Source organism: Oncorhynchus tshawytscha, linkage group LG26, assembly GCF_018296145.1.
Source record: "Oncorhynchus tshawytscha isolate Ot180627B linkage group LG26, Otsh_v2.0, whole genome shotgun sequence".
NCBI lineage: Eukaryota > Metazoa > Chordata > Actinopteri > Salmoniformes > Salmonidae > Oncorhynchus > Oncorhynchus tshawytscha.
This window is the reverse complement of record NC_056454.1, coordinates 9258667-9284194: the sequence shown is the minus strand read 5'-3', so window position 1 is coordinate 9284194 and position 25528 is coordinate 9258667. Positions and strand designations below refer to the sequence as shown.

Here is a 25528-nt window from a genome sequence, read left to right as displayed (position 1 = left end):
ATGCACAAAGTAGATGTCCTAACCATCTTGCCAAAACTATAATTTGTTAACAAGAAATTTGCGGAGTGGTTGAAAAATGTGTTTTAATGACTCCAACCTAAGTGTATGTAAACTTCCGACTTCAACTGTACATACCCTAGCTTGACAGTCTTTGTAAGCAGCGCTTTTTGACACAAATGTGTGTCGTACTGATAAATGACATGACGCAGAGTGTACAGCGCTCTTGCAAGACTTGGTACCAAGATTATTATGACATCGGTTTGACAGATTCTAACGCCAGACATATGTCTCATATGTTGCCACTGTATAACTTGGTCTGTAAAAGCATTATATTAAACTCGCTGGACTGACCTCATTTAGTCGGCAGGGTAGCCTAGTGGTTAGAGCGTTGGACTAGTAACCGGAAAGTTGCAAGTTCAAGCCCCCGAGTTGACAAGGTACAAATCTGTCGTTCTGCCCCTGAACAGGCAGTTAACCCACTGTTCCTAGGCCGTCATTGAAAATAAGAATTTGTTCTTAACTGACTTGCCTGGTTAAATAAAGGTAAAATAAAATAAAAAAATAGTCAACTGGTTGATTGTTTTTTTGTTAGGCTGTTGGTGGACCAAGATTTTTTTAACTTGAGCGTTAGCAAGTATATATACACTATACTGTATGTGTATACTGTATAAGTATGTGGACACCCATTCAAATGAGTGTATTCGGCTATTTCAGTCACACCCGTTGCTGACAGGTGCATAAAATCAAGCACAGTCATGCAATCTCCATAGACCAACATTGGCAGTAGAATAGCCTTACTGAAGAGCTCAGTGACTTTCAACATGGCACCGTTATAGGATGCCACCGTTCCAACAAGTCAGTTGGTCAAATTTCTGCACTGCTAGAGCTGCCCCGTTCAACTGTAAGTGTTGTTATTCTGAGGTGGAAACAGCTCAGCCGCGAAGTGTTAGGCCACACAACCCCAGAGAACGGGAACGCTGAGTGCTGAAGTGTGTAAAAAAAAAAACATCAATCCCTGGTTGCAACACTCGCTACCGAGTTCCAAACTGCCTCTGGAAGCAACGTCAGCACAAGAACTGTTCGTCGGGAGCTTCATGAAATGGGTTTCCATGGCCGAGCAGCCGCACACAAGCCTAAGATCACCATGCGCAATGCCAAGCGTCGGCTGGAGTGGTGTAAAGCTCGTTACCATTGAACTCTGGAGCAGTGGAAACATGTTTACTGGAGTGATTAATCATGCTTCACTATCCGGCAGTCAGACGAACGAATCTGTGTTTGGCAGGTGTCAGGAGAATGCTACACGCCCCAATGCATAGTGCCATCTGTAAAGTTTGGTGGAGGAGGAATAATGGTCTGGGGCTGTTTTTCAGGGTTCGGGCTAGGTCCCTTAGTTCCAGTGAAGGGAAATCTTAACGCTACAGCATACACTGACATTATCGACATTGATGTGCTTCCATCAAACACCTTTGGGATGAATTGGAACGCAGACTGCGAGCCACGCCTAATCGCCCAACAGCAGCGTCCGACCTCACAAATGTTCTTGTGGCTGAATGGAAGCAAGTCCCCACAGTAATGTTCCAACATCTAGTGGAAAGCCTTCCCAGAAGAGTGGATGCTGTTATAGCAGCAAAGGGGGGACCAGCCCATGATTTTGGAATGAGGTGTTCGACGAGCAGGTGTCCACATACTTTTCGTCATGTACTGCTCCCTCTTGAGTCATTTGTGTGTCTTAATTAATGCATCACAGTGTGCTTAAAGCATCAGACAAGCTCAGTAGCCTATATATAGTTGTTTTTATTAACACACAGGGTGTATATAGGGAAAAATACACGTTTGTGCTTAAAAGGTGGCTCTCGGTTCGACAAAGATGTTTTTTTTGTCGGGGACATGCCCTACGCAGAACATGAACAAATGTTAATAAAGATAGGTCACATTATTTTATATAATAATATATGCCATTGAGCAGACAATTTTATGCAGAGCGACATAAAGACATACATAAAGTGCATACATTTTATGGGTGGCATCAGCGGGAAACGAACCCACTACCCCCTTGCAAGCGCCATTCTCTAATGACTGAGCCCCACCTTATTCTGTGTGAAAGCACAGTAGGTCCAAGGTGAACTCACCCAATCCACAATCAGGATCTTACTGACACTGAGCCTCTGCTGCAGAAGTTTAGCTGCGATGGCCACGGAGTTGAAGTAACAGAATCCCCTGTGTGATGGAGTGATGAGAGAGAGAGGGGGAGGAGTGATAGAGAGAAATAAAGAATATACATCGAGTCCAATAGGTATTGTGATTAGGGTTCTAATAATTTGATTTTGCTCGAAATCTCATCCCGTTTCAATAACAATAAGAACTGATCCAATGAGAAGAAAGAAATATAAATGACTTGGGACTTACATAGGTGTGCTCTCCTCCGCGTGGTGTCCAGGAGGCCGGACTACAGCAAAGCCGTTCTGCCAATCAGAGAAGAGGGAGCCATGTTACCCATAAGGCCTTGGGTAACATGGCTCCCTCTCACAGACACTCGTACTGCAATAGCCCAGATAAACACATAACCCCAAAAATACACACGAAAATACCTACTTACACACACACACACACACACACACTAACACGCACACACACATTCCAGTTTCTCCATGCAGTATTCAGTTCTCTGCCTCTATGACCCTAAATCCCCTTGTGGCTCACACTTAATTGCTTTGCCATTGACAGGGAGGAGGGTCAGACACTGCCGATGACACACACGCGAAAATGTTTATTCTATTCTACTGAGCCATTTACTTTATGTTCATATTCTGATCTTGTATTATTTCTTATTGTTGTAGTATTGTCGAGAAGGAACTTACAAGTAAGCATTTCGTTGGACAGAGCATACCATGTGCATCCTGTACTTACGACTAATAATCTTGAAACACGCGCGCACACGCACACACACACACACACACACACACACACACACACACACACAAAAGGTATGGCTGACAGCTGAGAGGAGCAGTGCGAGGCGTGGATGTTGTGTTAATGTAGGGACCTGTGGGACTCCCGCTGCTCCTGCGCCGACTGTTTACGGTCCTGGTGTAATATGGGGACATATGGGGACTGGTAGGGACGCCCAGTGTTTTCGGGGCCCTGACTGTGGTATGTGTACGTGGTGAGGTGACCTGTGTCCCTGTAGTCCAGTCTAATGATGTTGAGGCAGCTGCTGTGGATTACTCTCCACCTCGCCTGGCCGCAGAGGATATTATTCTAGCAGAGGGACAGAAGGAACTCAGATTCCCTCTGACGATAGGGACCCGCTTTCAAAGAGCTGTGTGTGTGCGAGAGAGAGCGAGTGTGTGTGATTTAAAGAGATTAATGGGATTCCATTGAGTTCTATTTTAGAAACATTGATGATGCAGATGCAAGGCTCACTTGAACAGGCACGGGGGGGGGTGGCAGGTGATGTTAGAGTCTGGTTTCCCTCCCTGGGGTCACGTGTGTGTGTGTGCGCGTGTGTGCTAAGATGGGGTTAAGGGGCAAGGAGATCACTTCCTGTGATCTCTAACCCTTATGTAGAGCGCAGACATTTTTTCATGAATAATTTCAGGTCATTATTCTTAGAAAGAGAGCCATGCCCTCCATAAATCAATCAATATGAATGGATGAATAAACGAGTCCATGAATGAATAAAACAAGTCAATAAATCTCAGTAACAACGACCAGTGCTGTTCACTAAATGGCTTACATATTCATCAACAGATACACTCCAAACAACAACCTTCAGATAACAATAGATCACATCCATTTTACGGTATGCACTAACTGCCTCCCCTAACCAATGCTTCCAATTCCACTGGAACAAGAAGGAGAGTGAACGTGCTAGTTGAAGCCCTAAGTCCTAGCTGAAACTCTCTGCGAGCGTTAGCAATTTAGCATCCTATGCCAACGGCTGAGAGAGGGATTATCATAAGTCTCCATTACCTTACCCAGCTCTGCAGGTGGCTGTGGTGGGCAGGCTAATAAAGCCGGGGTGTTAGCGGGGACTATTAGAGTTAGCCAATTAGCGATGCCCGCGCACTAGGCCGCCCCGCGGAGTTCAAACAACAGTCGGCGCTGCCAGGAGAAGCCACAGACACAGGAAAGCAGGCGGGCAGGAGGGGAGGAGTGTCTGTCTGAAAAGTGCTAATGAGAGCTGTAGGGAAGGGGTAGGGAAGGGGGCGGGGGGCATTCCTACCGAGTCTGGAGGTGTTAAGAGAGAGCATGGCTAACAAGGCTAAATTAATGAAGCATAATTCAAATCATATCAAACTCTACACGCCCCGAATACAAGAAGTGTAGATTTTACCGTGAAATGCTTACTTACAAGCCTTGCAGTTCAAGAAGAAAATATTTACCAAGTAGACTAAAATAAAAAGTAATAATAAAAAGTAACACAATAAGAATAACGAGGCTATATACAGGAGGCACCGGTACCGAGTCAGTGTGCAGGGGTACAGGTTAGTTGAGGTAATCTGTACATGTAGGTGGGGGCGAAGTGAGGTAGCAAACAAACAGCGAGTGGCAGCAGTGCAGTGGGGGGGTGGCTATTTTTATGAATTGTTCAGCAGTCTAATGGCTAGGGGGTGGAAGCTGTTGAGGAGCCTTTTGGTACCATTACCGGTGCCCCCGGTACCGCTTGCCGTGCGGTAGCAGAGAAAACAGTCTATAACTTGGGTGACTGGGGTTTCTGACAATTTCATGCGCTTTACTCCGCCTATTATTTTGGTCCTGGATGACAGGAAGCTTGGCCCAAGTGATGTATTGGGCCGTTTGAACTACCCTCTGTAGCGCCTTATGGTCAGATGTCGAGCAGTTGCCATACCAGGTGGTGATACAACCCGTCAGGATGCTCTCGATGGTGCAGCTGTAGAACCTATTGAGGATCTGGGGGCCCATGCCAAAGCTTTTGAGTCTACTGAGGGTAAAAAGGTTTTGCCGTGCCCTCTTCATGACTGTCTTGGTGTGTTTGGACAGTTCGTTGGTGATGTGGACACCAAGGAACTCTCGACCTGCTCCACTACAGCCCCATCGATGTTAATGGGGGTCTGTTCGGCCCATCTTTTCCTGTTTTGCTCATATTGAGGGAGAGGTCTTTGTCCTGGCACCACACTGCCAGTTCTCTGACCTCCTCCCTATAGACTGTCTCATCGTTGTCGGTGATCTGTTGTGTCGTCAGCCAACTTAATGATGGTGTTGGAGTCGTGTTTGGCCACACAGTCGTGGGTGAAAAGGGAATACAGGAGGGGATGAAGTAGTGTTGAGTGTTGAGGATCAGCGTGGCAGATGCATTGTTGCCTACCCTTACCACCTGGGGCGGCCCGTCAGGAAGTCCAGGATCCAGTTGCAGAGGGAGGTGTTCAGTCCCGGGGACCTTAGCTTATTGATGAGCTTTGAGGGCGCTATGGTGTTGAACACTGAGCTGTAGTCGTTGAACAGCATTCTCACATAGGTGTTACTTTTGTCCAGGTGAGAAAGGGCAGTGTGGAGCGCAATTGAGATTGTGTCATCTGTGGATCTGTTGGGGCGGTATGCAAATTGGAGTGGGTCTAGTGTGTCCGGGAGGATGCTGTTGATGTGAGCCATGACCAGCCTTTCAAAGCACTTCATGGCTACCGACGTGAGTGCCACGGGGCAGTAATCATTTAGGCAGGTTACCTTTGCTTCCTTTGGCACAGGGACTATGGTGGTCTGCTTGAAACATGTATGTATTACAGACTCAGTCAGGGAGAGGTTGGAAATGTCAGTGAAGACACCTGACAGTTGGTCGGCGCAGGCCTATCTGGCCCAGCGGCTTTGTGAATGTTGACCTGTTTAAAGGTTTTGTTCACATCGGCTACCGAGAGCTTTATCACACAGTTATCCAGAACAGCTGGTGTTCTCGTGCATGGTTCAGCATTGCTTGTCTCGAAGCAAGCATAAAAGGCATTTAGCTCGTCTGGTAGGCTCGCGTCACTGGGCAGCTCGAGTCTGGGTTTCCCTTTGTAGTCCATAATAGATTTCAAGCCCTGCCACATCCGACGAGCGTCAGAGACGGTGTAGTAGGATTCAATCTTAATCATGTATTGACGCTTTGCTTGTACGTTTGAGGGCATAGCGGGATTTCTTATAAGCGTCCGGATTACTCTCCCGCTCTTTGAAAGTGGCAGCTCTAGCCTATACGGTCACTGTGGGGATGACCTCATCGATGCACTTATTGATGAAGTTGATGACTGAGGTGGTGTATTCCTCAATGCCATTGGATGAATCCCGGAACATATTCCGGTCTGTGCTAGCAAAACAGTTCTGTAGTGTAGCATCCGCGTCATCTGACCACTTCCGTATTGAGTGAGTAACTGGTACTTCCTGCTTTAGTTTTTGATTGTATGCAGGAATCAGGACGATATAATTTTGGTCAGATTTGCCAAATGGAGGGCAGGGGTGAGCTTTGTATGCATCTCTGTGTGTGGAGTAAAGATGGTCTCGGATTCTTTCCCCCTGGTTGCACATTTGACATGCTGGTAAAAATGTGCTAAAACTGATTTAAGTTTGCCTGCATTAAAGTCCCCGACCACTAGGAGCGCCGCTTCTGGGTGAGCATTTTCTTCTTTGCTTATGGCCTTAAAACATCAGCCATGTTCTTTGGCGCCATATTAATAGACCTCACTTGAGTGGGGCTAGCGTTAGCAACGTTAATGAGGTCTAATGATCAACGCTCCACTCTGCCACCTATTCACCTGATGGGCTAGCATTAGCATTCAGCGTCCAACGCGAGATGGCATTATCGTTGGTAATATAGGCATTCAGACAGACAGCTAGACAGACACACGATGACGAGGGACATGGAGCTAACCTTGAGCTCTCCAGCCGCCACTTTGAAGACCAGCTCCACAACGGAGCCCACAGCCAGACGAGCCGCGCTGGACGAGTGGACCTCATTCCAAATGGTGTCGCTGTCCACCTGTGAACACGAACACACATTTATGTAATGCGCAATATATACATGTTCATGTATAATACACAATGTAAACAGGGTAAAGCATACAATTGGACAATGTTGGACCAGGATGGCTGTGGTGCCATTTGTCCTCCCAGTCCCAACAATTCCAGAGGTAGAAAGAGTGAAGAGGATATGCGCACACAAGCTACAATACAAAGGCCCCTAACCACACACAGTGTTTACAAATCCCTTGTATTGTATCAAAGCTTGCACAGGGAGAGCGGGGGGGGGGACTTGATTGCTGAGCAGAAAAGAGACTCTCAGAGTGAGTTATGGGTCAATCCAACTGATGTGAATGACTCCCCTTACAGACAGAAACTCAGTTTGGACAGCCAGGTTTAGTTTCTTGTACATGCACGACTATCCTGCTGGCACACACACACACACACACACACACACACACACACACACACACACACACACACACACACACACACACACACACACACACACACATATACACACACACAAAAACACACAAACACATGCACATCCTGTACGTCAATCTAAAGGGTAGGGAGAACTAATTTGCTCTTCACACGTCTGTCCGCCTGAGTGTGCTTCTGGTGGGACCCCATGGGGGAACACAAAAGCATGCTAGTAGAGGTGTGATTGTAACGTCCGGGAGAGAGGTGAGATGACTTTTATTCACAGACGTGTGTCAATATTGAGCCAAGGGAGAAGTTTGGGAGAGATGAGGGATATACTGTAGACGGAGAGAAATATTAAATATTTTAAAGGGGTGGGGGAAGGCATGGAGAGTGATGTGGGATGGGGTGGGGGAGCTGGCTAGTCCCGGGGTTGTGGAGGTGTGGGGTGTGCATGTGGTCAGAGAGAGAGAGGCCAGGCATTCATCCGTCAGGGCTGATTATGCTGACACACGCCTGCTCCGTGGCCCCAATCACAGCGCGCACACACAGTACTTCTACACACATCTTTACTCCTCTACACACCACTAGACTGCATATTGTTGCACCCCCCCCGGGTTAAGGTTGAATTCGAGATGGACTAACCTAAGGAGAAGAAAACAGCTGGCAGAGGGAAAGATAAGCAGGAGAGAGATAGAGAGAGAGAGAGAGAGACTGGCTTCCAGTCGAAGCTCGCATCCACTACAAGCCCATGGCACTTGCCTATGGAGCAGCAAGAAGAACTGCCCCTCCCTACCTTAAGGCTATGTTCAAACTCTACACCCCAACCCGAGCACCCCGTTCTGCCACCTCTGATCTCTTAGCCGTCTTGGCCCTCCAAGCTCTTCTCTGTCCTGGCATACCAATGGTGGGACCAGCTCCCCCCACCTCTTCAAACAGTATCTAAAATAATCCCACAGCACCCCCACTACCTCCTCACCCCCTCCCCACTAGCTCTGACCCTGCTACTTTATTGATGAAAACGTACGTACGGTGGCTGTGATATGTGGTTGTCTCACCTAGCTATCTGAAGATGAACGCACTAACTGTAAGTTGTTCTGCATAGGAGCGTCCGCTGAATGACTACAATGGCAACGTAAAGGTAGCGAAGGGATAGAGCGAGAGGGAGTTTGTGGGGACCTGGGACCTTCTGTGAACCTCTGGGTCGCTGATAGACTCAGCATACATTGACTCTGGCGATCCCTGCCTGCTGCATTTGGCTTTCAACGGCATGAACGCTCAAGGCTAGAGTTAGAAAAGAAAAGGAGAACAGGGGGCCTTTTCAAGTCACGCCAAGAAGGACTTTGTCACAAATTATGAGTCTGCGGTGCATTTACGATGCAAAGAAGACCGGTGGGGAGGGAGGGGAGGGAAATAGGTTGGGGGGGGAGAAGGCACGGGGGCGTTGAATGAAGAGTGACGGCTGCACCAGAGTGAGTGAGTGAGTGAGTGAGGAAGTCATCAAGGAAATGAATGATACAGTAATCGAGTGATCAAGCTAAAAAAAAATGGGAGACAACAAAGAAATGTGACAATGTACCCTGGGATGAACTGAGGAGTGTGTAAAAAAAAGTGAAAGAAAAGATTGAGAGAGGGAGGGAGGGACACAGCGCCAAAGTATGTCACTAGTCCCTAAAGGAGAAGAAAGTGCAACGTCGGAAGGGCAGAGCAGCCTTTGACGAAAGCGACTTGCAAGACTGAGACTGAGGAAGACGAGGCGAAAGACGCACGCCAGTACGACCAAAAGCGATAGGGGGATAAAAGAGAGAGGAAAACGAGGGACCAGGGAACCAAAGAGAGTGAGGGAACGTGTTGGAATGAAAGAGTGGTAGTTCTGCTCAGGCTGACAGGGTAATTTGATGAGGCGAGGCGCTGTGCTGGGACTACAGGAAGACAACAATTTAGCCCTCATTTCCATAAAACAGAGCAGAGCCCCTTCTGTTTCCCACCGGCAGCGGCGGGCAGAACAACAGACCCAGCTAGATGCCCTCCGTGGAGAGAGAAAGAGGTAAGGGGGAGAGGGATTGAAAATCAGACCTCTGTCAACATATTGATCTAGGGAGCAACAAACACACAATCTGAGTTCACACACTCCAATACACACTCCCACACATACAGTACGCAAGGGAACACACGCCCCCTGAAGACAACGAAATGCAAGCATACAGAGAGGGTCACACACATACGCTAACCCAGCTGACCTTGTTCTTACCTGCCCCCCCCAACCATCACACTGAAGGAACAGCACACACACACACAGCATTGCCCCCCCAACCTCCCCCCTTACCCCCCTCCGCTCCAGTGTCCCCCTCAACACACAGACAGCGCCCTCCCACCCACTCTACAGGACACAGCTTGTTTATAGAAAACATATGGTCACAATTACCCACTCGACAGAAAGCAGAGCAACAGTTTTGGTTGCCTCTGGTGCTCCAGGGTGGTGTGTGTGTGTGTGTGTGTGTGTGTGTGTGTGTGTGTGTGCGTGGGATAACACACAACACCATTATTTAGACAGGGGAGAATAAGTAGGGAGTGACTTACCCCTACCCCTCCACAAGGCAGCCTCACAAACATGGGAGTCAATGAACCTGAGAGGGAGAGAGATAGAATGGGGGTGGAGAGAGAGAGAGAGAGAGAGAGAGAGAGAGAGAGAGAGAGAGAGAGAGAGAAAGGTCAGAGGCAACCGCCAGAATACTCCCTTGTCACACAGTATGCCCTACCAGTCTCTCCAGTCAAGAAGCATCTGCAAGATGACTACAACGTCAACTTAGACATGTCATCCCCTTTGAGATATAAACGAATCTTGACCCGTACTAATTCTAGCAAAAACGTTGTAAAGTGGAAACCCCACACCCTTAAAACAACACCCCGGCGTGATTTGAGAACATAGGCTACACCTGTGTATGTGTGTATGATTTTGTAGTGCCGTCTAATCGAGAGAGCAGCATTTCACCTTTGGGCCTGAACATTTAAAATGTGTCTAGGTGACCATTCACGATTCTTAGTGGGTCCTGAGTTGATCATTACACTTCTGCATTAATATGAATTCATATAGCAGACCCTCCTAGAGCATTGACGCATGACAGAATACATAACATAGTCACACATATTTGAAGTAAACACTTTTAAAATGGTGCAAGTGGAAATACGGAAAGTTCAACAGTCCAAAACAGTGTTTCTCCTGCGGGTACTTGGGGGTCCTTCAGGGGTACTCCGGGCAGAGCAAAATGTACACGGTGCTACAGTAACTAAAAAGGTTGGGACAAAATGACTGTTCTTCGACAGGCGCTGCTTGGTTAACTCCGATATGACAGCCAGGGTGGTCATAGTTCGATGTATGAGCCAAGCCGTCAGTCTCCCTCTCAACCAATACAAAATATTTAGGTGATGGATCAGAACACTTTGGGTGGAGGGAGTAAACACAGAGGGGTGATGTCATGGAACATTGTGTGTGTGTGCGTGTGTGTGCGCGCGTGCGGTCATTATTGGCAGAGAGGTAGCGGCCTTGACCGAGCTTAGGGACAGACTTGAACGAGCTCCAACTGTGGCGAGATAACATGAGAACGGAACGACAACAAATAAAATGGTGGTTGTTTAGGTAAACAAAACAAATTCTGTGGAGCTTCCTGGCTTTTTCTTTACACAGAAGGCTATAATGCAGATAATAAAGTTGATACCGGTCTGGTAGAGGAACACTATCATTAGACCAGCTCTGCCCTGTAATAACCGACAGCGGAGGTGTGAGAGAGGGGGGGGTAGCAGTCTACTGGAGACTGTTAATGGGAGACTGTTATTGGGAGACTGTTATTGTCGTATACACTCTCATACTGGAGGCAATCCTGTTCATGTATTGTACTTTGTGCATATAAATCAAATCAAATCAAATTGTATTTGTCACAGGTGTAGACCTTACCATGAAATGCTTACTTACAAGCCCTTAACCAACAATGCAGTTCAAGAAAGAGAGTTAAGAAAATATGTACTAAATAAGCTAAAGAAAAAATGTAAATAAAAACAAACACAGCAACATTTTCAATAACAAGGCTATATACAGTCTGTGTGGTGGTACAGGTTAGTCGAGGTCATTTGTACATGCAGGCAGGGGTAAAGTGACTATGAATAGATAATAAACAGTGAGTAGCAGCAGTGTAAAAACAAAGGGGGGGGGGGCATTTGATTAATTGTTGACTTTGAGGTAGAAGCTGTTAAGGAGCCTTTTGGACCTAGACTTGGCGCTCTTGTAACACTTGCAGTGCGGTAGCAGAGAGAACGGTCTATGACAAGGGTGACTAGAGTCTCTGACTATTTTTTGGGCCTTCCTTTGACACGGCCTGGTATATAGGTCCTGGATGGCAGGAAGCTTGGCCCCAGTGATGTACTCGGCTGTACGTACTACTCTCTGTAGCACCTTACGGTTGGATGCCAAGCAGTTGCCATACCAGGCGGTGAAGCAACCGGTCAGGATGCTCTCGATAGTGCAGCTGTAGAACTTTTTGAAGATCTGGGGACCCATGACAAATCTTTTCAGGCTCCTGAGTGGGAAAAGGCTTTGTTGTGCCCTGCTCATGACTGTCTTGGTGTATTTGGACCATGATATTGTTGGTGATGTGGACACCAAGGAACTTGAAATTCTCGACCCGCTCCACTACAGCCCCATCAATGTTAATGGGGGCCTGCTCGGCCCGCCTTTTCCTGTGACCTCCTCCCTATAGGCTGTCTCATCATTGTCGGTGATCAGGCTCAGCACTGTTGTGTCGAAAGCAAACTTAATGATGGTGTTGGAGTCGTGCTTGGCCACACAGTCGTGGGTGAACAGGGAGTACAGGAGGGGACTAAGCACTCATCCCTGAGGGGCCCAGTGTTGAGGATCAGCGTGGCAAACGTGTTGTTGCCTAACCTAACCACCTGGGGGCGGCTCGTCAGGAAGTCCAGGATCCAGTTGCAGAGGGAGGTGTTCAGTCCCAGGGACCTTAGCTTATTGATGAGCTTTGAGGGCGCTATGGTGTTGAACACTGAGCTGTAGTCAGTGAACAGCATTCTCACATAGGTGTTAATTTAAGCAGATTCCCGTCGCTTTCTTGGGCACAAGGACTATGGGGGTCTGTTTGAAACATGTAGGTATTACAGACTCGGTCAGATACAGGCCAATCCTAACTTCTGACATGCATTGATAATTTGTGATAATTTGACTTCAGTGGAAGTTGGGATTCACCCTCACTATAATGAAGAGCATCTACACAACTGATCCTGTATAGTGTATTAAGCACCAACATCCATTTGGGTATGGGCCATATCCACAAAGCATCTCAGAGTAGGTTTTCTGATCTAGGATTAGTTTAGCCTTTTAGATCATAATGAATTAGATTATTTGTACAGATCCTAGATCAGCACTGGTGTAGGACTTACTGTCTAGTTTCTGTCGGAGTGGGTTGGTTCCATACAGAAGGACGTGGGCCTCAGAGTGAACTGTCTGCAACTCCTCCAGAGTGGCTTTCCGCCCTCGGATACACTGCAGAGAGACACACAGGGACCGAGAGACAGAGAAAGAGCGAGAGGGGAGAGAGAACGAGTGAGAGAGGGGTAGTGAGAGAGTCAGAGAGAGAGGGGGAGAGAGAGCGAGAGAGAGTTGGTAACACTTACTATGACACCTGTATCTGTGATGCTTTATCCATTAGTTATAACACACTCCTGCTTTACTAATCCCCAAGGGTCACCTGAGCTTTTGATGGACAGGAGGGATGGAAAGATGAAAAGGAGGGAGTTGAGGAGGATTGGAGAGGAGGGGGGGACAGGGTAACACCTGTAGCCAGGAATCTCCAATTAGTTACAGTGGGGGTCGTAAAGGGGGACCGAAGGGTGTGTGTGTGTGTGTGAGTGAAAGAGAGAGACAAAGAGAGAAAGACAGGAGAGTGAGAGAGGAGAGCAGAGGGGAAGGAAGGGGAGGAAGTCTGGGGATGGGACTTGTTTGTTTGTTTGTGCCATTCAGGAAAAACAGAGACGGCAGCTATGCAACCAAGCGTAGCGCTGACGCAGTGAGCGAGTGAGATGCAGAAGAGGTCAGACACAAACACGCACAGCGCAGAGTGTGATGCAGGATAGATCATCCCCATTTAGGAACCATTAAACTGTGTTAATAGCTCTCAGATGAAGAGTAAAGCATGCCTCTTGCTGAGCAAGTTTGTGTGTCTGTGTGGTAAGTATATGTGCGCACGTGTGCGTGTGTGTGAGTGGATGGTCACAGAACAGGTGCAGCGCGTGATAAGACCCACTATGATAAGACCCACTATTAGCTCAAATTCAGCTTCAACCCACTAGCAGCTTTTAATCTCTACCAGTGCTTCAAAACAACATAAAACTTCAAAAACAACCCCGTAAGCTAAACACTGGCTAACACCCCCCCCCCGAATGGTTATGGTTAGGATTTGTCAACGGCTTGCCCTACAGGCAACTTGCTGTAGGGTGTTTTGTCAACGGGAAGGTTGGTTTAACACTGCCCTCCCCTGGTCAGAAAGGGTCTGAAAGTGGAGGAACAGGTCCATCTCAATAGTCCAGGTTGGATGGGGAAAGGCAGCCACATTATACTGTTGAGATCGGTTGGCAAACAAGCTTCCTCAGTTACTCTGACAGGGGACCTGAATTTATACTACAAAGTGGATTCCTCTCCTTAGTCTCTGCAATGATCGAGAAGAAAAAAAATAGACTATATGGGTGAAACCCCAGAGCTGGCCACACATTAACCTGTCCTATTACTTTAACCTGTCCTATTACTTTAACCTGTCATGTTACTTCTGAATCCGTGCTGAAATAAGGGATACAATGTAAGAAAGCCAGTTAACATGTTAGTCATTTAGCAGATGTTCTAATCCAGAGCGATTTACAATTAGTGCATTCATGTTAAAGGTATACTTCGGGATTTTGGCAATGAGACCCGTCATCTAATTTCCCAGAGAAAGGGGGGGGGTGATTTAGAGTTTAGAGTTTCAGACATTTTCGGGAAGATGGACAAGGACGTTAGGGGGAAGCCTGATCCACCATTGTCGAGCCAGGACAGAGGAGAACTCTGACTGGTTTTGAGCAGGACCCGCCCTCCCGTAAGGGGTGGGAGGTTCACGAGACCAGAAGTGATCGGGTTGGGGTGTAGGGTTTCCGTACCTCACACTTGCCCCTCAGTCCAGTCTCCTGCAGTCGGGACCAGATGCTCTGGATGCGTCCGGCGTGCTCGGGGTGTGTGTTGGTGTTGCCACACATACACTGGTGCTTCTGCATCAACGTGTCATACACCAGGCCTGGTGGGGAGAGGGGCAACGCACAGACACACACACACAGGGTTATGAAAGACAATGTTAATGCGACTGTTTGGAAGACATAGGTTCTGACAAACAGCACACGCACACTGCACTGCTGATCAGTATGCTGGACACTGGGGCTCTCAAAGTGGTTTATGGGAGAAAGAGAGTCAAGGTAAAACATTTTGTTTTCACACAGAGAGGACAGACTAATCTAAGAGAACAGGGAGTGTGTGTGTGTGTGTGTGTGTGTGTGTGTGTGTGTGTGTGTGTGTGAGTGAGATACAGACTACAGGTTAGAGAGAGAGTGTGTGCGTGGTGTACCTCGTGACCCGTGTATATAGCCACGTTATAGTTACTCATTGTGTATTTATTCCTCGTGCTATTATTTTTCTGTTTCCTCTCTCTGCATTGTTGGGCAGGTCCACACCGGTTGTTTACCAAGGATGTGACAAATTCATTTGATTTGATTCGTGTGAGCATGCTTGTGTTTCTGTGCTTGCGTGCGAGCGCGTGTTTGTGTGTCTGTGTCTACACATGCGTGTGTGAGAGAGCGTCTGTATGTATGCGCATTTGTGTGCGTGATACAGACACGGGGTGCTTGGACACTAACCAGTGGTGAAGCGAGGCTTGGTGGGCGGCTCCTGCTGTACCACAATGGGGGGGAAGCAGGCCGAGGCGGGAGATGATTGGGCCCTGGAGAGGGGGCGGTGCACTGGGAAGGTGACTGACAGGCCGGCTGACTCCATGGAAGCCTGGTAGTTCCTTAACTGGATCATCCTCTGCTGCTCCAATAACACAGCCTGCTGCTCACACAAATACAGAGAGAGAGAGAGAGGGGAGAGAGGCAGAGAGAGAGGGGAGAGAGATAGAGAGAGAGAGAGAGAGAGAGAGATGGGGGAGCGATAGAGAGAGATGGGGAGCGATAGAGAGGGGAGAGATAGAGAGGGAGGGGAGAGAGGCGGGGAGAGAGATAGAGAGGAGAGAGAGAGAGGGGAGAGAGATAGAGAGGAGAGAGAGAGAGGGGAGAGAGGCAGAGAGAGAAAGAGAGAGAGGGAGAGAGGGGAGGGGAGAGAGGCAGAGAGAGAAAGAGAGAGAGGCAGATAGGGAGGGAGAGAGGCAGAGAGGGAGGGGAGAGAGGCAGAGAGAGAGAGAGAGGGGGGGAGCGATAGAGAGGGGAGAGAGATAGAGAGGGAGGGGAGAGAGGCAGAGAGAGAGAGGGGAGAGAGATAGAGAGGAGAGACAGAGAGAGACAGAGAGAGAAAGAGAGAGAGACAGAGAGGGAGGGGAGAGAGGCAGAAAGTCAATATATATAAAAAATATTTAAATAAATAAAACAGGGCGTGTTTTTTTTTTACCCTCGCAGGTGAGGGGGAGAGGGGAGAGAGATAGAGAGGAGAGACCGAGAGAGACAGAGAGAGGGAGAGAGAGAGAGAAAGGGGAGAGAGAGACAGAGAGCAAGAGAGACAGAGAGAAAGGAGAGGGAGACAGAGAGCAAAGAGAGAGCGAGACAGAGAGAGAGAGAGAGACAGAGAAAATGTTACACACACATAAGCTAATACACACACAACAAATTCTGCTTTTATGTGCATCTGTTGAGCTGCTGCAAGATATCTTACTAGCCAGAAGATGGCGCTTGATGCTTATGAATCTATTATCATAAGCTAGACAGACAAGTGAGTCAGATGTGTGAGCGGCTTTAGGACCATTAAGATACAAATGTTATGCTAGTATGCATGCATTTAGTATCCTTTCACTTAGAATCAGCCCAATTCCTGCGAAAGCCTTTGGTGGCACGCACTGGCATACTGGTATGAAAGTATTTAGTATGAACACTATACTATAAGTTTTTGTCGTAAGGTGCTATTGGGATTCAGATTCTAAAACTGTACGGCCACTTAGTGAATTGCCACTACTGTAACTAACAGAGCAGGTTTAGACTGAGGTATCGCTCCTGCTCTAACACTTCCTTTCCCAGGGGCCCCCAGTGCTATACTTCCTGCCGGGGGATGTGGGCGTCATGGTGACAGGATGGACAGTGGATTGGATTTGGACCGACTGCAGGGCTGCATGTTAGACAGGGATGACATGGTGTTCTGGCTAAGTGTGTTTGTGTGTGTGTGTGTGTGTGTGTGTGTGTGTGTGTGTGTGTGTGTGTGTGTATATGTGTGTGTCGGTGTGTGCGTGGCCCTCGGGAGACTAACTCAGATTCAGCAGTAGAGAGGAGGCGTGAGGCTGACCTCAGCCATTCAGATAAAAACCTGCACGCTATTTCACTTTGTGAGTAGGAGTATAGCGTGTGTGTTATTGTGTGTGCTTGCGTGTGTGTGTGTGTGTGTGTGTTTGTTTGTGTGTCAATACAGCAAGAGTAAGCCATGTGTGGGTGTCGGTTTCTCGTGAACTGACTAAAAATGAAAATAGCCTACATTCTGTTCACTATCACACATGCAGTACACGTGTGTGTGGTCTTCTTTCCCGGTCTGTCCATTTGGATATTCCAGCTCTCTTCAACTGGTGATGTGAATCACTTTTGTTTTTTATATGTTGTGTGTCAAGTGTGTATGTGTGTGTGTGTGTCTGTCTGTCTCCTCTCCTCTGTCTGTCTCCTACCTGTCTGAAGAGCAGCTCCTGGTCGACCATCCTCTCTCGGTTGTCCCTCTCCTCTTCCTGAGGGTCCGGGGGCTCCTGCTTGACCGTCACCCCGCGCATGAGGACTCCTTCCTGGGGACACAGGGCTTGGTGCTCCCTTAGCTCCTCTTCTGTCTCCTCCGGGTGGCTCTCGTGCTGTCGACCCGGCCCTGGTTCGCTGGGCTTGGCCATCATCTGAGGAGGAGAGGGAGGGGGTTGAGGTCAAAGGTTAGAACATCTGGCAGTGGGTGTGGATAAGTTACACATACCTGCACCAAACCTAAGTAACGATAACTGTTGCAATACATAGTTTGTGAAATGTTCTATTTCTGGATGACCACAAAGAAAGTCCACTTCCTTCATCCCTATGAGGGCAGTATACTATTTTCCCGATTTTCTAAAATATTTAAGCGGAAATGGAGAGTTAGTCAAGTGCTTCCCAACAGGTGAGTCGGGACCCTAAGAGTGGACCGCCACAGCCAGTCCCTCTTGGGTTGTCACTAGAAACATGTTATTGTCGATCAAGTGACTCACAGGCAGCCCAATTCTGATTTTGTTTTTCTCCCACTAACTAGTCTTTTGATCAATCGCATCAGATCTTTTCGCATCAGATTTTTTTCAGAGGACCAAATAGTGAATAAAAGACCAATTAGTGAATAAAATATCCGAATTGGGCTATCTGTTTAAACGCAATCAAAGACATTCAAAAGCCTCATGTCAACGCAAAGAAAATTGGGGAACCACTGATCTAGGAAAGCTGCAGCAGAGCCATATATAACCATAAGGATTCAACCCTATCCTTCATTTTCTTCTGCAATGATCCAAGTGTATTCTATCAAGTGCATCTGTTATGGTACTGTTAACAGTTAGACAGGTGTTTTGGCTTCCAGTATGATCATCTATGTGTAGATCGGTGAGTTGATACGAGTTCAAAGAGAGTTTCGCAAACATTTCCTTCGGAGCACAGATAAATCCATAAATCCACCGAGGAACATGTCTAAATTTAAACGCATGGTAAACAAACGTCACTGCTCATGTCCAAACCGCCATCTATTAGCTCAGATGACAAGCTGACTGGCTGGCCCTTATGACTTGTTGCCAGAAGCTGGTTTGTTCAGATTATAAAGGTTAGTCCACCCACGGTCTCCGGGTTCACACAGACTCGCCGTGAGAAAAAGAAAAACAGAATAGATAGAGTGAGAGAGAGAAGGTAGAGGTGAAGCCTCATCATAAAAGCAGAGAGAGAGAGAGTGAAAGAGGGAGTGTGAAGGAGAGAACGAAAAGAAAAGGAGAGAGGGCTGAGGTCTCATCATAAGAGCAGGGAGAGGAAGGGAGAGCGAGAGAGAGAGAGAGAGAGAGAGAGAGAGAGAATGGCAGATTATCCTCTATAAACAGGAGGACAAAGAGGGTACTTCTGCTCAAAAAACAAGTGCGGGAGAGAGGGATCAAGAGAGAACATCAAAGGGGAGAGAGAGGGGGAATGAAAGAGGGACTTTGGGGAAGGTCTAGGTTTAGAGAGGAAGGCGAAGAGAGTGACAAGAGAGAAATCAGAAATAGAGTCAGAGAAGGCAGCCCAGAGAAAGTGGAAAAGAATGAGAGCCAGACAAACTGAAGAAAATGAGACTCTGAAATATAGAAAGAGACAGAGAGAGAGAGAGAGAAACAGACAAGACAGAGAGTGAGAGAGAGAGAGAGAGAGAGAGAGAGAAACAGACAAGACAGAGAGTGAGAGAGAGAGAGAAGGAAAAAGACAAACGAGAGCGATAGAAGGAAAGAGAAGTAAAGAGAGAGAGTGTGTAATTTCAAGACTGTGGCGGATGTCGCTGTGCCAGGCCAGCTGGGTCCAGCCAGCTCGGTCGCCACGGGGATGTCAAGGGTAAATACTACACCCCGTCCGTCCGTCCGTCCTTCACCCCCCTTTCCAGTGTCCCAGGTTGTAGCAACCATGTCTGGCAGACGCACGCACTGGGCCCTGTTGGCATGACGCCAGGGGAACCGGCTCATTGACGTCAGAGCACCAGTCTCTTGCCTCATCCCCCTCTAAACACAAGCCACTCTTTTTACACTCGCTCGCTCGCTCCCCCATCCCTCCCCTCTTTTATTCCCCCTGACTCCCTCTCTCTTTTATTCCCCCTGACTCCCTCTCTCTTTTTCGCGAAATTCTCTCTATTTTTTAAAGGGGAAACTCTCTTTTGGGATTTACACCAGCTACATAAGGGATGAGGTTGCTTTGAAGTTTGATGCTAAATAAACACATTTTAAAGTTTTGGAGAGAAAGTGAGAGCCTACTGTAGTTCCTTTAATGCTTAAACACTGGTAGTTAAACAACTTCTCGACACTTAATATCCAAATATACATCTTCTTAAAGCTTTTCAGCTTTGCTGTACCTTTCATCCAAAACATGAAGCAAAAAGTATGTCTCTTCAATTACGAAACGTTTTGACAGTAGATGACAATATAACAGTAGCAATATGGAATGATTGACATCATGGAGGCAGCTGATTTAAGTAGTAAAGTGACAAGTGACCTCTTATGGATCACCAGCAAACAATCAATGGATCCTGAGAGTCAGCAACCCAAAATTTGACTGAGTTGTTTTAGCCGCATGCTAACCTGGATCCTACCACTCCCATTGCTTTTCAAGCAACAATGCTAATGCTAGAAGGTTGGGAAGTAAACAAAGCCATATTCTCCATATTCTTCATTGCTGACCACTGAGAATCCACATGGATCACTTGCTAGTTCTGAGGTAAATATCGGAGGTAAATTTGTCATTTTGTTGAACTACCCCTTTAAAATGAAAACATTTTATAGGCCATATTCTTCATATTCTTAATCGCTGACCACTGACAATCCAATTGGATTACTCGCTAGTTCTGAGATTAATTTGTAATGTGGTAATATCCATTGTTATAGTCCATTAAACACACACTGATGGCAATGTGGCCATGTGTCAGTGAGGGACATAAGTAGGGGAAAACAACAGAGATTCAGAGGATAATAGCGTATAATCCTCAGGGAATGTCACGACACAGGAGAAATTCAGTAGGGAGAAAGAAAAGAGCAATAATTATCTCTCTACGCCCCCACCCTGCTCCGGCCTTATGATTCTCTATCCTCCCTAATCACCACACACACGCAAACACACACACACCGAGCTCCTTCCTGTGTGACCATATAAGGAAGCGGCTTCCTCCATACGAGGTAGTTGCTATGGCGACGGAAGAAGCGAGCACAGGAACATGCACGCAGGGCAGGCAGACTCTGGCAAACACTTTTTCAGACTCTGGCAAGCCGACATACAGCTGTTGTGTTACTGCTGCTGCTTGTGGTGGGGCTGTTGCTTAATGACATAGCAGACACACACTTACACATGTACACAATCACGCACGCCCCCGACCCCTCCCACACACACCCGCCCCCACACCCACCACCTCCTCCCAGACACACACCACACACACCTTGTTGATGTGCAGTTGCTGCTGCTGGAACTGCTGCTTGTGTTTCTCCAGGAACTGCTGGTGCTGCTGCTGGACCACCAGCTGCTGCAGGGCCTGGGCGTTCTGGGGTAGAGGGGCCGACTGGGTCCTCCCTAGGGGACGGTGCTGCCCACGCAGCTTGTGGATGGAGGGCGACTGCAAGGGCAGCCCGCCCAGGCCTGAAACACAGGAAACACCGACAATATTAAGAGGATGACCCACAAGTAACACTGGGGACCCACCAAGTGGAGGCTGGTGTGGAAGGACGGGCTGGTTGTTATGGCTGGAATAGAACGAGATGAACAGCATCAAAACACATTCATTACACTGCAGAAAGTACTATGAGCTTCCTATGAGTCTTCCTTTCACCAGCCGCCAGTGAAACCACCACGGAAGATGGTCTTTCAAATCCAGTTTTTTGGGGGGGATGATGTGTTTTGGATAGTGCCTGAGACGGAGTGGATATGCTTACAGCAGGACAGACCTAGTGGGTTCTGGGACTGCTCCAGGAGCACCATGTGCTGGAGGAGGGGGTTGTGTGCCGTGCCCCCATCAGTCAGGTAGGAGGGCAGGTGGGCCCCCGGGATGAAGGGAGTGGTTATGGGGAAGCCCTGCTGCAGCCTCTCATGCATCGATAGCCTGTCACCATCCTGCTGGCCTGACGTCATCTGAAAGGAGGAAAAAATATGCAGGTGCCGGGTGGAAGTTGCCCCTAAATGCAGACCAAGGAATCATCTAACTGTAGTGTATTTCCCTCTAATATATTACGGGGCAAAATACTGCATATCAGTGAACTAATAACTCTGCCTGACTTCACTTGGAAGAGTTGGAAACATGTAGAGAGAAAGAGAGAGAGAGAGAGAGGGGGGGGTTAAAAGGAGAGGAGGGGGGCATTCCTTACAAAAAAAGGAAAGGGTTGAATGGACCGTCTGAGGGGGTAGAACGTGCGTCACTGACCTACTGCTGGTCATTGTCTCTCAATGGGGCCTTTCTGAAATGGAAGTGGGGCTGAAAAGCCACATACGGCAGATGGACTAGGTCTAGACAGGGCCCCCGCTATGTGGAGTCCTCCACTGTGAAAGGGCTGTGTGCGCAAGCAAGCCCTCAAAGTGGAGGAGAGGAGAAAGGAAGAACAGAGCGAGCGAGAAGAGAGCGAGAGCGAGGGAGAGAAAAGAGTACATTGGGATGAGAGGGGAAGCCGGTGGAGAGAGAGAGAGAGAGTGTAGTAGGGAAAGGAAGAATGTGGGCGAGAGAAAAAAGGGGAGAACGTGAGATGTCAGGGTAGAGATGCAGTAGAGTGCAGAAGAGGGAGGAAAAAGTACGGGGGAAAAAGAAAATACCAACCTAACTAACGAAAGAAAAAACAATGAACAACAAACAGAAAACAAACAAAGGAATGAACCAACCAGACAAAGACAGAAAGAAAGAAAGAAAGAACACAAAGAGCGAGAGAAAGCGGGAGTATGAACTCACGCTGGACGGGCCGGTGGCTGGCAGGCCCAGGGTGATGTTAGGCAGTGAGGGCGATGTGTACAGAGACAGCTGGCTCAAGGGGCCCTCTCGGCCGGCCAGCCTGTGGGCCAGGGAGGCCTGGAAACAGAGGAGCACACAGTCAGAGAAACACACACACTGAAACGCAAACACTGGCCAGATGAATAGACCCCTCTGGAAAAATGAACAGCCCCTGCAGCCTCCTGTCTACACGGGCAGTCTGGAGCACATGTTGGTTACAGAGACACACACTCAGCACCTCAACCACAGACAAGGATATAGGGATACACATACTCTACGCGCAGCCACTTGCATTTCCACCGCCACGTGCACAGACACACGCGAACAAACACAAGCACCCGTACGTACACACACATCCACAAACAGTCACACCGGTTCAAACAAGCATGGAAGCACATGCGCACGCACGCGCGAACACACAGGCCTTATAGTGTGAGCCAACAACTAACAAGTAACACTTTGTTTGGGTCTGGGCCATATGAGGCAAACAGTCCTCAGCAATGTGACTGGGAGTCAACGTCAAAGCAGATTGAAGAGAGAAGAGTGCATCAGAAGCCCATGGTCACGGCAACCGAACAGCTTGACGCAGGTTCAAGTTACAGTGGCTGCTTACCTCGACTGTACTAGCGATGCCATTCTCATTGGTGATGTTACTGGAGCTGTTGTTGGGAGAACTGGGGCCCGAGCCAGGTGCGCTGTTGCAGGCCGATTCTGCAACAAAAAAGACACAAACCACAAGACATGTGGCTCCCACACAACACGCATACTGATCAAGGTACCAGGTTGGAAACCTATCGATTTCAACCCACAGAAAAGCACTAAAGTTACAGATGCAAGGGCTGTGTCGAGTTTGATCGTGTTCCATTTGGGCTGAGTTGTGCACAGGATGCTTACCAGCCATGTCCAGAGAGCGCTTCTTGGCAGTAGTGATTATTGGACCATCCTTCCTACGTAGCAGTGGGCTACTTCTGCGCTCTGTCACCTTCTGTTTAAGCCTGGACCGGAGCTTCAAGTTGGGCTCAGAGGCTAGAGAGAGAGAGAGGGAGAGAGAGAGGAAAAGAGAGAGAGGAAGTGAGAGAGGAAGAGCGAAAGGAAGAGGGAGAGGAAGAGAGAAAGAGAGAGAGAGAGAGAAAGAGAGAGAGGAAGTGAGAGAGGAAGAGAGAGAGGAAGTGAGAGAGGAAGAGACAGAGGAAGAGCGAGAGGGAGAGAGAGAGAGGAAGAGAGAGAGAGGAAGTGAGAGAGAAAGTGAGAGAGAGAGAGAGAGAGAGAGAGGAAGTGAGAGGAAGAGCGAGAGGGAGAGAGAGAGGAAGATGGGGTCCATTAAAACACAGCTTGAGAGCATAACATACACAACAAGGATTACAGAAATCTAAAAGGAAGAATATGCAGTTCTTAGTAAAGCCTTTTTTTACTGGCATCGCCATTGAGGGCATACTTGAGAGGAAAATGAATTGGGTTGAGAGCCACAAGAGGACCAACAGCATTATATAGGCTGATCATGACACAGATGAAGAGACCGAGGATGAAAGGGGGCCTGGCTTCCAAAATACTCAAAAAGGAGAGAGTGGAGAGACACACGGCTAGTGTTACATTTTGCAAATCCACATGCATGACCAGCAGGATTCATTTGAATCAAACCAAATACTTCTGCAAAACATGAATGAATACAACACTGTAACAGGGACCCGAAGTGAAATTGTTCCACATATTCTGTTCCGTCTTGCACATGATATAGTTAAATAAAGGTTAAATGAAAAAAAATATATATAAAAAAATATGCAGAACTATGGAAGTGGGTATTCATCAAATGGCCACCTAGGCTATTTACATTAACCCGTACCCCTCCCGCCCCCCTTTGTTTTTACACTGCTGCTACTCGCTGTTTATTACCTATGCATAGTCACTTTACCCCTACCTACATGTACATATTACCTCGACTAACCTGTACGCCCGCACATTGACTCGGTACCCCCTGTATATAACCTCGTTATTGTTATTTCATTGTGTTACTTTAAATGTTTTACTGTTATTCAATTTATTTAGTAAATATTTTCTTAACTCTATTTCTTGAACTGCATGGTTGGTTAAGGGCTTGTAAGTAAGCCTTTCACAGTAAGGTCAACACCTGTCGTATTCGGCGCATGTTACAAATACAATTTGATTCGATAACATTCAGGAGCTGTTATCTTTCTGAGGAGATTCTCGCTGCTCTGGCTTCCCTGGCTGTCAAAGCCCCATAGGGCTTTTGGGCTTCTAATGACGAGAGTTCTCTCTCTCTCTCTCTCTCTCTGCTTCAAAACAAGCATGTCACTCGCTAGAAGCATGTGTTTCAGACATAAGGAAGTGGATGGCTGCAAACTTTCTACTATTAAACTCGGACAAAACAGAGATGCTTGTTCTAGGTCCCAAGAAACAAAGAGATCTTCTGTTGAATCTGACAATTAATCTTAATGGTTGTACAGTCGTCTCAAATAAAACTGTGAAGGACCTCGGCGTTACTCTGGACCCTGATCTCTCTTTTGAAGAACATATCAAGACCATTTCAAGGACAGCTTTTTTCCATCTACGTAACATTGCAAAAATCAGAAACTTTCTGTCCAAAAATGATGCAGAAAAATTAATCCATGCTTTTGTCACTTCTAGGTTAGACTACTGATCATATTACTCCAGTGCTAGCCTCTCTACACTGGCTTCCTGTCAAAGCAAGGGCTGATTTCAAGGTTTTACTGCTAACCTACAAAGCATTACATGGGCTTGCTCCTACCTATCTCTTTGATTTGGTCCTGCCGTACATACCTACATGTACGCTACGGTCACAAGACGCAGGCCTCCTAATTGTCCCTAGAATTTCTAAGCAAACAGCTGGAGGCAGGGCTTTCTCCTATAGAGCTCCATTTTTATGGAACGGTCTGCCTACCCATGTCAGAGACGCAAACTCGGTCTGAACCTTTAAGTCTTTACTGAAGACTCATCTCTTCAGTGGGTCATATGATTGAGTGTAGTCTGGCCCAGGAGTGGGAAGGTGAACGGAAAGGCTCTGGAGCAACGAACCGCCCTTGCTGTCTCTGCCTGGCCGGTTCCCCTCTTTCCACTGGGATTCTCTGCCTCTAACCCTATTACAGGGGCTGGGTCACTGGCTTACTGGGGCTCTCTCATGCCGTCCCTGGAGGGGGTGCGTCACCTGAGTGGGTTGATTCACTGTTGTGGTCA

General features: G+C 47.6%; 1 protein-coding gene across 7 annotated transcripts in view; it reads right to left on the bottom strand.

Annotated features, from left to right (window-relative positions):
- hdac4 (histone deacetylase 4) overlaps positions 1 to 25528 on the bottom strand; it is a 234635-nt gene that overhangs the window by 40622 nt on the left and 168485 nt on the right. For 6 of the 7 annotated variants that reach the window (XM_042306738.1, XM_042306737.1, XM_042306740.1 and 3 more), the window contains 13 exons: positions 23213 to 23344; positions 22932 to 23029; positions 22280 to 22396; positions 21279 to 21474; positions 20789 to 20985; positions 17310 to 17522; positions 15313 to 15505; positions 14566 to 14699; positions 12820 to 12922; positions 9955 to 10001; positions 6860 to 6967; positions 2407 to 2462; positions 2130 to 2217 (listed from right to left, as the gene is read on the bottom strand). In XM_042306738.1, coding sequence (XP_042162672.1) covers positions 2130 to 2217; positions 2407 to 2462; positions 6860 to 6967; positions 9955 to 10001; positions 12820 to 12922; positions 14566 to 14699; positions 15313 to 15505; positions 17310 to 17522; positions 20789 to 20985; positions 21279 to 21474; positions 22280 to 22396; positions 22932 to 23029; positions 23213 to 23344 — 1682 coding nt within the window. The remainder of the gene's footprint in view (positions 1 to 2129; positions 2218 to 2406; positions 2463 to 6859; positions 6968 to 9954; positions 10002 to 12819; positions 12923 to 14565; positions 14700 to 15312; positions 15506 to 17309; positions 17523 to 20788; positions 20986 to 21278; positions 21475 to 22279; positions 22397 to 22931; positions 23030 to 23212; positions 23345 to 25528) is intronic. The other variant, XM_042306736.1, reaches the window with a different exon arrangement.